This window comes from Ictalurus furcatus, chromosome 10 (genome assembly GCF_023375685.1).
Source record: "Ictalurus furcatus strain D&B chromosome 10, Billie_1.0, whole genome shotgun sequence".
NCBI classification, from domain to species: Eukaryota; Metazoa; Chordata; class Actinopteri; order Siluriformes; family Ictaluridae; genus Ictalurus; species Ictalurus furcatus.
Genome location: NC_071264.1, coordinates 12464020 through 12478135, shown reverse-complemented (window position 1 = coordinate 12478135; position 14116 = coordinate 12464020). Strand labels below are relative to the sequence as shown.

Here is a 14116-nt window from a genome sequence, read left to right as displayed (position 1 = left end):
TATATTTTAATATTTACTGTCTGTTCAATATTTTGTTTTATTGCTATTGCCAATAAAGCGTTTCATCAATTTCTTTTCAAATGCTACAAAAAGTTATTCATACACTTCAGCTCATCATTCATCATCATCATCATACACACATGGCATACATACATATGAAGTTTCCAATAAATTTTAAATAATTGAAATCTATACTTTAAATCATGTATATAAAGCAGCAGCAACAACAACAACAACAAAATATTATACACACAATAATATTGTGTTTTTTTATTGTTTTAATTTAATTCCTATTATAAACCATTATTTATTTTATTACTATGGTGGAAGTCGATGATCTCCCAGGTTGTCTGAATTCAGCGCCTCAGGATTTTGTCCACTAGATAATGCAATTCCTCCGGCCGCCAGCAGGTGGAGTCTCCCGGCTGTTCAGCTCCGTTGTGGCGGCCGATATGGGCGGTGCGACCCGGGGCAGCGAATAAGGTCCGGAACCGGAGTCTCACTCAGACACATGCACGCGTGCGCGCGCGCCCGGTGTTGCCGAGGGACAGCAGAGTGCATCACAAGCACAGTGCGCATCTCTGTCCTCACAGCATCCGAAATCATGTAGACTCCAAAGCAGGATTCACTGCTCGTCCTTTACCGGATCGTTACAGTCATTGTCCAGTCTCCCGGTGAGGAGGAGTCGGTATGGCTGGGGGTCGCCGAGGACTCGTGGCCCCTCAGAATACTTTTCTAGAGAATATCGTCCGGAGGTCCAACGGTAAGACATCAGGTTTATTTTACTCCACATACGAGGCTTATTCTTTTCCTTTCTTTAAGAGTTCATTTCCGTCACCTTATAGAATACTGAAGTGACGGACACTCAGGGATTCAGGTTCATTTATCAGCCTTTTCTACACTATCCTGGGAGCCTCTTCTGGAATAAAATCTAAATAAGATTTGATGTGTTTTTAGGCTAGACTGCAAAATTCCCAATGCTGAAAATGTTCAAATAATTCCAACCTGAGGCTATTCATTAATTCAGCCTTGTTGGTGCAGGTGTTATTTCAGCATGGGGTTTTTGTGCACTACATTGCTGTATTTTTTAATTTGTCTGTATTCAGCATCTCACTTAGGTTCAGTGTTTTACATAAATGATGAACAACACTACCATATACACATCAGGAGAGTCGGTGGGAGGTTTTGGGTTCATTATGAGCTAATGTACAGTTTTCCTTTCCTTTTACTCCTGTGGAGCCTGCTGATATCATCCACACTTCAATCCCCTTTTACATCCATCTCTATATCTTATCTATATCTCAAAACATCTCACAGTGTAAAATATCCTGCCAAACTAGCTAAACTTGTCTTCACTTATCATCACCATCCTGCAGTACTGTGATCTCGGCTCTGTCCCAAACCACACTATGCGGCTTATCAAATTAGTAGTGTTACTATAAACGACATTGTTTTTAAACATGCAATTTAGTATCAGTATTGATGTAAACAAATGGCTCCGGATGTAGCACTTAAAACCAAACGTGATATTTTTGTTTTCCTTATGTAGTTTCTGTACTATTTTACTTTTCAAATTTTGCATGTGTTTTTGGAGATATAAGTATACTTGTAGTCAGTGATGGACAAGGCACACTACCTATATGATTCACATCTCAACCAGAATATCGCTGGTGTTTTCAGCATAAATAAATATTAGTTCCAATGGGTTTTCACTACAAGAAATATTTTTCATAATTTACATAGTACATCAGTTAGCTTAGATCACGTTCTTGTTGTATCTGCTTGCAATGCACAATAACCAAATTTTTATTGCAGCTTATGAATGCTTTTTCATTTCAATAATTTTATTGCTTGCTTTAGTTCACAACATCCTCAGTGCTGAATTCTCACGTACACCATGTACATATGAAGTAAATTCAACACAACTGAATTGAACACTGCAGGTGTTACCTCAGCACTGAGGATTTAGCTGTATATAAAATCCTGCTTCAACTTGTGCTTGCTTTTCTTGATTGCTTTAACACATTTTTCTTTTCGATGTTTCAGTTTGGACATTATCACATAGACAGACAGGTATAACCATGTAGAGATTTTTTCCCCCTTGTACTTCCATCCAGCTCATCCATTTCTGTTGTGGCTTGTTCTTTTTTGCTCATTTAGAAATGTTTTTGTGCAAATACTGCTATCATGTAGGTTTAGATAATGCTAAGTCAGTTTTATTATCATGTTGTACCTTGTTTATACATTTTCCAATCTGTTTTTAATCCCTGATGTAGAACTGAGCATTAACCATGTATTCTGCTTGATTGTTACAACTTCCCCAGCTGAGTTACTAATCTGTAGCATTTCAGTAAGCTCCTGTGCCTGTGTCTTGCCATGTGGAAATTGATTAGATTTACTCAGATGAATCCCTGGTGTTGAATGAACTCTTCCACTGTTCATTTGCGTCCATCTGGATTTACATAAACACTGCAGGTGTTAATTCAACACTGGGGATTGTGCTGTGAGGGAAAACTGAAGAAAATTGCCCAAGTTTGTATAGACAGCCATGCTTTCAGTGGGATTTTATACTCTCTCTGTCTCTCTCCCTTTCTCTCTCTCTCTCTCTCTCTCTCTCTCTCTCTCAGGAGGATTGTTTGTAGAATCCTTCAAGTGAAAGATTCCTAAATATAAAGATTTACTTTATTTTATTCCATTACGTTAACAAGCTAGTTACAATTTACAGTAATTTTATGAAATTTTCCATCACTTACCATCTATAGGTTGTACCTTTAACACTTTATTTGAAGGGCAAAAACATTAAGGAATAAAGAATATTGGAGGGTTTATGTAAGTCTTATATGCAATCTCAGGAGGTGGGACTGATGTTTTTTTGTAGCTTTGTCTTTACATGAACGTGAGAAGAACTCTGACTAGATTGTTTAAGAATGTTGTAGTTTCTGTAGTTTTTGACGCTAATCTTGCGAGTTATTAATTTATCTTTGCAAATGGCACATGAAGACATCTTGAATGAAGTACTGATCTGTCATCCTAGCTTTTGGAAGGTGTATTTACTCCATTTACTCCACTCCTGGTCCATTTGCATTAAATTTAAAACTTGTTTAAGATGCCCCTATATCAATGTAATGAATGATTTTCATCTCCCAAATCAAAGGAGTAATCAATGTTGTATTTTCTAACATGGCTACAAAGCATTAATGTGTACCTTTGAGAGCTTCACTTATTTAAGAAGCGCATGTGTTGGCTTAATGAACAGGAAACTTCATGGAAGATGTCTCAAAGCTTTAACAATATGTGTTTCGTAAACACCAACTGAATAACTTAAAAATGTACAGTAATAATCTCAGTCTATTCATAATGAAAATTCATATTGAAAATGGTGTAATGGAAAAATCACACTACATAAAATATCACCTCATGAATGCTGACATAAGTCTTTCATAACTTATTTAGCATCACTAGAGAAATGGTTATAAATGTGTTATGATGGCCCAATGTACACTACCAGTTAAAAGTTTGGACACCCCTGTTTACGGAAAGGATTTCTTCACCTCTCTCTGTCTTCCTCTCTCTCTCTTGCTCTCTTATTATTTTAGCAAAAGAATGAAAATATGATCACTGTGAAATAATACATATGCAGTTTTGCAGTGGCTAAGAACAAATTGAAATGATTTTATACTTTAACTAATTAACAGTATTCCTGATGAAGCATTGCACACCCTGGGAATCTTCCTATGAAGAACCTTCACCCAGGAGTCTTTTCTTAAAGTTCTCAAACAGGCTGAGCTCCTCATTGCTTCTCCCTAGTTGTAAATAAAAACAATTTTTTTGGGGGGGGGGGGGGGGTTAATTTTAAGCAACAAAAAACTTCAACTTTGCTTTAAACTTCTAGTTTTAAGCAAAAACTACTTATATAAATACATTTTGATTCAGAAATAAATGTATATATAAATATACATCTAGTTTGTCAAAACCTTGACTGGTAGTGTAGGTGCCCAATGGAATACACTGTAGCATTAGTCAGTGCCATGATTGAGAGTTTTATTTAAATTAACAACTAGACAGAAGGATGAAGACATGCTATCTACACTGGATTATCATTGAGTGACCTGATCAGTGAGGGCACGTCTAAGACTAGGCTTAACCTGTGTCTAAAAACCCAGCTTTATGTGTCTTGCAAGTTCTTATTTGAACATAAACCTTTAGATCTTTTACATGGCTAATTTATTTTTACTGTTTTATGCCAGACACCAATTTTGTTTTGGGGAATGCCCAGATTGTGGATTGGCCCATTGTCTACAGTAACGATGGATTCTGCAAGCTCTCAGGCTACCATCGAGCTGAAGTCATGCAGAAGAGCAGCACTTGCAGGTTCAGAATCGTTTTGTCCTTTTTTAGTCCAGGGTGAATACGCTAACAACACCAAACGTTATCTCCGTTTTATACCACAGCGCTGTTGCATTCTCAAATCTGATCAGTCAGAAGGTAGCATTAATGGTGGTACCGGCTGTAATGAAAAGGGTTTATATATGCTATCCCTAGTTCATAAGGACTTGTATGGCAGACGCTCCACATAATCTAAGCTTAATTATAAAGAGATTTAAATTGTTTAGTTATTTAATAAATAAACATGTATGATCGTTGATATGGTGAAGGTTTCTTTAAGGATGTTTATTTAACATTTATGGAAGGAGTGTCCAGTGTCAGCGCTTTCTAACAGAAAAAGTTTTTAGGGCAGAGGACATTGCAGTTTCTGGTTTCTCTGTAACATGACAAGCTTCAAAAGAGAGAAAAAAAAGGAGAAGCTGGTGAGGGAATGACTGTTTATAACTGTTATAATGTAAATAGTAACAGGAACTAACTTGTTTTGTGCAGTATTCGTCTCTAAACAAATAAAAAGCATGACATCATTCGTTAATAAATGAAAAATCGTAATAGTTGGGAAATTGCTGTGGTATGAGAGGAATGAAACACTTCAGGATGTGCTGTTATTGGAAAATAATCAACACCACCCGGTTATTGATTATTTCTCTATAACACTGTGAACCTGTGGACGACATTTTATCGCTAAGAAATCCCCAGAAGAACCACATGCTATGACCCTGCAGACATAAGAGTGCAGTTGATTCCCATTTTTTTCTCTCAGCTTCATGTATGGGGAACTCACTGACAAGGAGACGTATGAGAAAGTGCGCCAGACCTTTGAGAATTATGAAATGAACTCCTTTGAAATTCTCATGTACAAGAAGAACCGTAAGTAGACAACTGTATGACATACCTGTTTAAACAATATGATGGAACTAATCATATTTCACCGTCCTGTCCCTGAACAGGAATGCCTGTGTGGTTCTTTGTGAAGATCGCCCCCATCCGCAATGAGCAGGACAAAGTTGTGCTTTTCCTATGCACGTTTAACGACATTACTGCGTTTAAGCAGCCCATCGAAGACGATTCATCTAAAGGTTTGTGAAAGCACATAAAATGAGGTTTTGGTTTTGAGGGGAGAGAAAGGAAGTAAATGGAGCATGTTTTTTTAAACATGTTTCTTGTTTTATGGCTGTTATTGCCACAGATTGCGACAAAATGCAGCGAAAATGAAAACGACTGCCAGTATAGCTGGGAGACTTTGGAATCCCATAAGAAAGTGAATCAGCTTTTTGTTCAAATGTTCAAAACATAGAAAACATGATATGCCACTCTGCTCATATAAATGGTTGCACAGGTTATAAGTTATTATGCTTATTGTTAATGTTTAGAGCAATAGGTCCCAACCCAATCCCGCTCAGGAAGGACTGTTAATAAGCTGATTAGTTGAATCAGGTGTTTTGGGAGCAGGGAAAACACTACAATGTGCAGGACAGAGTGGACTCAATGACCAGAGTTTGAGAGCCTACAGTTTAAAGCATACGTTTGATTTTAATTAAACCTTCACAGAGGATGAAATTCTCACACTTGTGTGTACTTGTTTCCCTAAGGATGGGCTAAGTTTGCCCGTCTTACTCGCGCTTTGACGAGCAGCCGTGGCGTCCTTCAGCAGCTGGCTCCTACTGTTCATAAAGGAGAGAACGTCCACAAGCACTCTCGTTTGGCTGAGGTAGAGTGTGTGTTTGTGTGTGTTCAATTTTCATCAAAGGCCATTTCAACCCTTAGTCCCTAAGCACTCCTGGCTAAAAGAAGTAGAATGTCTGTGCCAATCCTCACAGCTCATCTGCTTCCTTGAGATAAATCTCTTCCACTTTTGAGGCAGCTGCTCAAATAAAATGCCAAATAGTTCAGCTCAGTCCATTAGTTGTATTTTTTTTTGTATTTGCAAACTTTAAATCACATTTAAAACAGCTGTAAGTGTCATATTACTGAGGTCTTAAGTGCATCCGGTTTATAAAACAAACAGCAAAATGACTAGTTTAATAAGATGTTATTACTTCCTGTGTTTGTGATCTGTCATGCTGATATATCATAAAGCAGGGTTTCCAAAACTCTGTACATTTCGGAATGCTTTAACTTTAAAAAAAAAAAAAAAGATCCCCTTGGCACAGATTTACTTTACAAACAAACGGTTAAAAATAGGCAGATTCTTTAAACATGTACAATAATATTTTGCCTATTTTTGAGCAAGAGACTTTTTTTTAACTAGAACCCATTTTTATTAAAATTGTCGTTCGATTCCATAACAGTGGTTGACAATGGTGTGTTGTGATTTCCACCACTGTAACAAAATATAAAATCATTACACACGCCACTTCACAAAACCATGGTGATAATGCGCACTTCTTATTCAGCCACAAACAGCTACAAACAAAAACACTATAAATTAAATATACAATTTATATACATTTTTATCTTTCCAAATATTGGGATTGAAAACACAAACAATTTGAAAACCTTTCGAGATTCAGCAGCTCTTCTGTCTAATTAAAAGATTATATGCTTAATCCTTATCTCTATACAAAGGTCCTAGCCCTTCAGATAATACCTAGGATAACATTTCTGATTTAATTATTATATTATTCTTTGCAGTATTTCTTTGGTTTCTGGAAGTCTTAGTATTTGTTGTTTGTCCTGTATTGGAATTTGAAATGGTCCTTTTTATTTAGAGACTAGAGTACTTGTACAAACCAGCGTTATCCCTCAGTCTTTCAGGTTGTAAATCCTTTTGAGATTTTCCAAGTACTTTGGATCATTGTGCCTTCAGCTGCAAGTAGCTCTGCCAAATAAGACTTTATAATGAGTCCTATTACTGTCTGGGTATCATTAATCCTTTCCTGTTGTACTAGTATTGTAACATTTTACATTTCTTGTCTCTATCCATATTTGCTCATAAATATCTTCACTCTTATTTGATACTCTTTGCACAAGGATTATTTAGACGTTCACACATTAAAGGTGGACAAATCATAAGCTCGGGCACCCAGGACAAGCAGATTATGTATCCTTTTACTTTTTTATTTGTAGTTGCTCATTTGACAAGTAGGTTTAGTAGGTGTTTGAAATAGTACTTACCAACCACTTTTCTCTCATCCATCGACCATCGACACCCTATTGACCTTCACAAAGCAATCGTGTACTTCATATGTATGTTAAAACATAACATTCAAATTTGAAATCTTTTTACAAATCACCAACACACATGTAGAAATGGTGACAAACCTGAGCAAAATACAGAGCAGCGCCATGCAAAATTGTAATGAAATATAGATAAAGTCATGGCTATCAGGAGAGGATGAGAACTATGGCTTCACAGAAACTTCCCCTCCCCAGGAATTTGAATATTCACTCATTTTCATTTGTTAAATTACATTAGCCTTTAGGTTCCCAGGCAAACAAAACATGAGACTGGGCAACCACATTGGAGTTTTCACCTGTCCAATTGGCTAGTTAATGTATTTATGATTTGTCCATCCCTAAAGGTGCCTAAAACTTGTTCTTAGTGCTGTCTAATCTATAATGTTAATGTAAACCATAGTATACATGAATGCAATAAAATAAACATTTCATAAAAAAACATTAAGCATTTGTTTTCAGGTATTGCAGTTGGGATCAGACATCCTCCCCCAGTACAAACAAGAGACACCCAAGACGCCACCCCACATCATCCTGCATTATTGCACCTTCAAGACCACCTGGGACTGGGTGATCCTCATCCTCACCTTCTACACGGCCATCATGGTACCCTACAATGTCTCCTTCAAGACCAAGCAGAACAACGTCACCTGGCTGGTGGTAGACAGCATCGTGGACGTCATCTTCCTCGTGGACATTGTGCTGAATTTCCACACGACATTTGTGGGTCCAGCTGGGGAGGTGATATCAGACCCGAAACTTATCCGCATGAACTATGTGAAAACCTGGTTTGTTATCGACCTGCTTTCCTGCCTTCCCTATGATGTCATCAACGCTTTTGAGAATGTAGATGAGGTAAGAATTTTTTTTAATGTAGTGAGAGTAGAGTTTAGAGTTATGTAGAGTTTCTACATGACTTTGGCCACTACCTTCTGGAGTAGTTAATGAAATTAGCGGAAAATCAGTGGGGTGTTTAGAATGATTTCAAAGAACTGAATTGGGTGAATGTCAGAATAGAATATTGTGGATGTGAGTTGTGTTTTGTTGGTCATGCTGTACTGTATAGTACATGGTCACTACAGGACCTGTATTCAATAAAGTCTGTCTGCAGATTGCAGACCACAGGAGGTGCATCTTTTACTGCAAGTACTGTATGGAAATGTGGGCCTATCACGGAGTCCATATATGGATTATGTAAAAGAGTGCACTTGTGAACGTAACCATAGAGGGAAATGTGTCTGAAATTTCTCCCTCCCTTACTCCTTTACTAGTTACTATATCAGTGACATATTGGTGTTATGCAGCCAGATGTGACAGGGTTACTGTTCCTGTATCACTCCAGGAACATATCATCACGACCCACCTTTACATATTTTGAATTTACCATTTGAGAAATACTGATTACCTAGAAAACCAGAAAAATTCTAAAGCATTTAAAAATCTTTAAGAAATACACCAATAGTAAGTACCATTTGGCTTTAGTGGTTGAAATCACTATGTATAGTGGTACCACTAGGCATAAGTAGTGTGCATCAGGTTTACAGTGGATTTACAGTGCACTATGGGTAATAATATAATAAACAATCCAGGGGATATAATTTCAATCTTGAGAATTCCCCACTGAGAATTTAAATAAAACTACAAAATGGCTGACACCCAAATAGTGCACTATAACATAAATATGGAACAAAGTCATACATGGCACATGCTGTATATTGGAGTCTTTAGTTAGTAAGAAGGGAATAATCGGCATTCATGTGCACTTTTGTCTTTTAACAGGTAACAAGCTAGCTAAGCAGTTTAAGTCATATTCATTGATATTAGCCTGCTAAATAATATGGACAAGCCTGACAAGATTTCTGAAAGGATCTATATTTATAAATGTTCATTTATAAATGTATAAACTTTACTGCTAATGCTAGCAGTCTAACATGATCTTGAGACAGAATTTCTTAGAGGATTTTTAAGCAATATTCATAAAAACCCCCCCAAAACTTTTATAATCTTTACTGCTAATGCAAGATAGCTAGATAATTAGCTAACCTGACAGGTTTTCTGACACGACCTTAAGTCATCTGCCCAGTTAAATAAAATGATGTAATCTGACAGGATTTTGAGAGGATTGATATTCATAAATGGTCACAATCTTTACTGCTAACAGGAGCCGGATGGTTAAAATAATTATTAATAGATGGACAGTTGATATTCATATTCATAAGTGTTCATAATATTTAATGTCAATGCAAAGTGAATGGCTAACTTCACAGTATATTTAAGAAAAAAACCTCTTTAGTTGTAGTTATAAACATTTTAAAAGCTGTGTTTTGTACTAAAACAGCATTTTCAAAATAACACCTTATCCAAGCATGCAGATACTTCAATTTGGAAAATTTTGGTGAGTGAATGGGATTGTTGTACATTGGCCATGTTTACAGAATCATGTAGTCCTACAACAGAGGTTTAAACAGACGGCATGGCCTAAGGCAGCAGATGACTGACACATCAATGACATAACAGTAGTGAGTATTTCTGTGATCAGCAGAGTGTGTCTCCACTGAAGGCAACCAGTACAGCAACAAAAAGAGCTTACTACTGAAATCATCCATTCTTAATTCAGCTTCATTGCATCTAAACTCGCATTTTCAGCAGTCATGCGTAGCAGTGGCTAATGAGTGCTTTTAGTAGTTATCCATGTTGTTGTGATGATTCTGTCAAACCGAGCGTGCTTGAGCGTTTAATCCCTACTTTTGGCAGCCACCTAGTGTCAGACCAGACATCAGGAAACACTGATTAATGATCCAACTGGCTTTTAATGTGGCATTTTGTGTGCCAATAGCAGACACCTTAGGGGAGTCGAGTCCATCTCAGGGGAATGTACCACATACAGAAGCAATCGCACAGAGATGCTGTCCCTGAGCTCCTGTAATCTTCTGCCAGTGAAACATATCATTTCATCTTGATATTAATGCCATCTGTACACAGTTTGTGTATTCAAAACAAAAGATACTCAAGACTTCACCCAACTTTATCCTCTATAACTGCAGATTTAGTGGAGAGAATGAATGTGTACTGGGACTTCCTCTGTCTCTCACTCTCTCTGTCTCTCTTTCTCTCTCTCTCTGTCTCTCTAAAGCAATGCAAGCTTGGAATACTTATTATAGACTACCTCATTGTAGTCTTTTCTTGCTTAAAGCATTAGTGAAGCCTCAGTGAGGCAGCTGTGCAGCCAAACAATGATAGAGCTGTTTACACCAGAGATGTGTTGAAGATTTAAGAAGACGAGAGTCTCTCTATGCCTTTAATCAAGCAATGGTGACGCAGGCTAAGAGTGGTGCAGAGTTTAACATAATTGAAAGCTGAATTCAAATTTTAAAAAAAAGCTGAATTCAATCCCTCTTTGTCCTGTCCCGTGTCCTCTTGTCGTTTCCATTCTACCCTTTCACACTACATTATCTGGTGATAACTGAAAGGTGATACTGTGGATGAGCAATGCTTTCAGTTTTGCATTTGCACCTACTATAATGAATAAAAATTTCTACTGTCATTGCATCGGCAACGAAATTTAGTTTAGCAGCAATCTGGCCTACGTGCAGTTACCATATAATACCACAATTACAGGTTTGATTCCATCTGTTTTGTAATGGAATTGCTAGTGATGGAATTTGATCTTTTATATGGGGTGACAGTGCAGTGTTAAAGTTCTTAATAGTTGAACGTGTGACCTGTGACGGATGGTTTTCTAACAGGGTTCAAAGGTGTTCTACAGGATTCTGGTGGTAGAGCCAGTGGACTTAATTATTTTGTAATTTTGTAATTTTTTAACTGTAATGATCCTGCACGTCATGCCACCCTGCAGGGAAAAAATAACACCAGTGATATATACAGTAGCATTCATGGTTGTCTGGATAGAAACAGCAAATAGACACTAACAATCCCATAAAAATTGACCCAAGCCCAATGCTTCACATAAAACCAAAAGGTCAGTCAAAGCGAAATCAGACTTTGAAGCTCCTTTATTGTTGCTACTTTACAATTAACACTAATGTTTAATTGAAAATGATGTCACCCCCACAACAGTTTGGACACTTCCTTCTACCATCAAACAAATTGTGATTGGAAACAGAGACATTTACTCAATCAGGATAGAGATATGTCTCGTTTTACAACCATGCTGTACCACATTGACTGGTGGAACAGTAGCATAAGATATAACACATTAATGAAACATGGAATATATCCTGAATCTGAAACTAAATCAAGAATGAGTGAATACTTGTTATTTCATAAATGTCCAGCTGAAAGAAGCTGAAAGAATATTTCTAATGGTTTTGGAGCTCCACCCACTGGATATATTGTTATTCATATTCTTATAGTTCATATTCACCACACAGCAGTTAAAAAAAAAGTTTCATTTGATACTGTCAAGTGTAAATTGCTTTAAAATGTATACACAATTTTAACATAAGGTTATATTTTTTGCATCATGTGACCAATCTAACATCATCATTGTTGCATAATATTATTACCGCTATTGAAAATACCTTCTCAAATTACTCCCATCTAGGGAAACAGAATCAAAAAGTCCTCTTAAATTGCTGTGTGAAGCTGTCGGTGTATTGCGTTTGCATTAGTGGGGAAGTGAAGTGGTGTAAATAAAGATTAATGCTGCTTGCACAGTCCCCTCCCTCCAAAGCTTCGAGGCCACTGCCTTTGCTGGACTTGTCAACACGGGTTATCCAGCCTTTTCATACAGCTGCTGTGCTGTAAGCAAGCTAACACAGCTCAGCCCAAACCTGTGTCTATAAAAAGGGTTGTACCTAGAGAAGAAGCTTCTCTGATGTCATGCAAGACTTCTCTTTACCTGCTAATCAATATGCCTTTGCTGATTGACTGATTTACTGACCGAGCGAAAGCAATACATTTTTTATGAGCACCACATGTCAGGGTTGAACAAATCTGACACACCATTTCAGCTCAGAATGAAAACACCATTTCCTGCTGAGCTTTAGATTGTATCTTCATAATCTAATGTTATTCCTGGAGTTACTGTATGTTTCCTGCATTTCATTTATGGTACAAAAAGGTGTCAATACTATACACACACACACACACACATATATATATATATATATATATATATATGTATGTATGTATGTATGTATGTATATCTATATATATATGTGTGTGTGTGTGTGTGTGCAATAAAGCACTTCAAAGTCTATGATCAGATCCTTGAAGAGGCCATATAGTAACTGACTGCATTTTTACGTGGCCTAAACATTATGTCAAAATGAACAATAACCATTCATTGTCCCACCAGCCTCTCTTTTTTTCTCTATCTTGAAAGGAAGAATTGAAATTAATAAATTAATTTACAAAAAATGCAGCTTGTTATGTTACAGAGAAATCAGAACACACAAACTCCTCTATCCTATGGTGGAAAATTTACTGACTGTTGCAAAGCTCTAACACTGGAGACTCCTTCCATAAATGTTAAATAAATGTCTCCACAGAAGGCTTTACCATATCAGTGATTATTGTTTGTATAGAAATGATAACATATTAGTAGAAGTGCATTAATATAAAACTTACAGCTGGTACTGTTGTCAGAGCTGCGGTTATGGAAAATTAATCAACACTTTCAAATCTGACCAATCAGATTTGAGAAACAGCTTTGCTGTATATTATATTACACTGTAATATGTATCACAAACCTCACTGCGAAATGGAAACAATATCTCTAAACATTGTGCTATGCTAAATTCTAGTTTCTAATCTAAATATCAAGCCTAATTTCCGTGATGCTAGGGAGGAAAACATTTGCCACAAAAGTATTACATCTCAGTTTTACTTTATTGTTTGATATGCAGGGCATTAGTAGCCTCTTCAGCTCTCTGAAGGTGGTACGTCTCCTGCGTTTGGGGCGTGTGGCTCGCAAGCTGGACCACTACATCGAGTATGGAGCGGCAGTGCTGGTGCTGCTGGTGTGTGTGTTTGGCCTCGCCGCCCACTGGCTGGCCTGCATCTGGTACAGCATTGGTGACTATGAGGTCATCGATGAGGAGGCCAATGTGGTGCGCACCGACAGCTGGCTGTATCTGCTGGGCGAGGGAATGGGCATGCCATACCGCTTCAACACCAGTGGTACAGGCAAGTGGGAGGGTGGCCCCAGCAAGGACTCGGTATACATCACCTCACTGTACTTCACCATGACCAGCCTGACCAGCATCGGGTTTGGCAACATCGCACCCACTACGGACGGGGAGAAGATTTTCGCTGTGGCCATGATGATGATCGGATGTGAGTATGATTGTTGAAGATAAGTTTGCTTTCTAATAATAAGAACCACAGGCTGTGTCAGAATCTATGACCTTAGTATTATTAGATTCTATCTGGGCTAAGAATCAATGTGTGAATGTAAATCTTGCCTAAGAATTCAATTTATATTGGTGCTTACAACTCACTCATAGTTAGAGCACTTCAATTACGGTGACAAATCCGTTGTTAATAAAAATGATGCATTGCTATGATTTAGTAATGCATGGAAATAAGATCA

The 14116-nt window shown here is 37.5% G+C and overlaps 1 protein-coding gene across 1 annotated transcript in view; it reads left to right on the top strand.

The window, feature by feature from the left end:
- The first annotated feature begins 408 nt into the window (after nucleotides 1-408).
- Nucleotides 409-14116, top strand: part of kcnh1b (potassium voltage-gated channel, subfamily H (eag-related), member 1b) — a 48756-nt gene continuing 35048 nt past the window's right edge. The window contains exons 1-7 of the mRNA XM_053634796.1: nucleotides 409-763; nucleotides 4248-4371; nucleotides 5147-5253; nucleotides 5334-5462; nucleotides 5976-6094; nucleotides 8023-8415; nucleotides 13431-13860. Of these exons, the coding sequence (XP_053490771.1) occupies nucleotides 691-763; nucleotides 4248-4371; nucleotides 5147-5253; nucleotides 5334-5462; nucleotides 5976-6094; nucleotides 8023-8415; nucleotides 13431-13860 (1375 nt within the window). The 5' untranslated portion in view covers nucleotides 409-690. The remainder of the gene's footprint in view (nucleotides 764-4247; nucleotides 4372-5146; nucleotides 5254-5333; nucleotides 5463-5975; nucleotides 6095-8022; nucleotides 8416-13430; nucleotides 13861-14116) is intronic.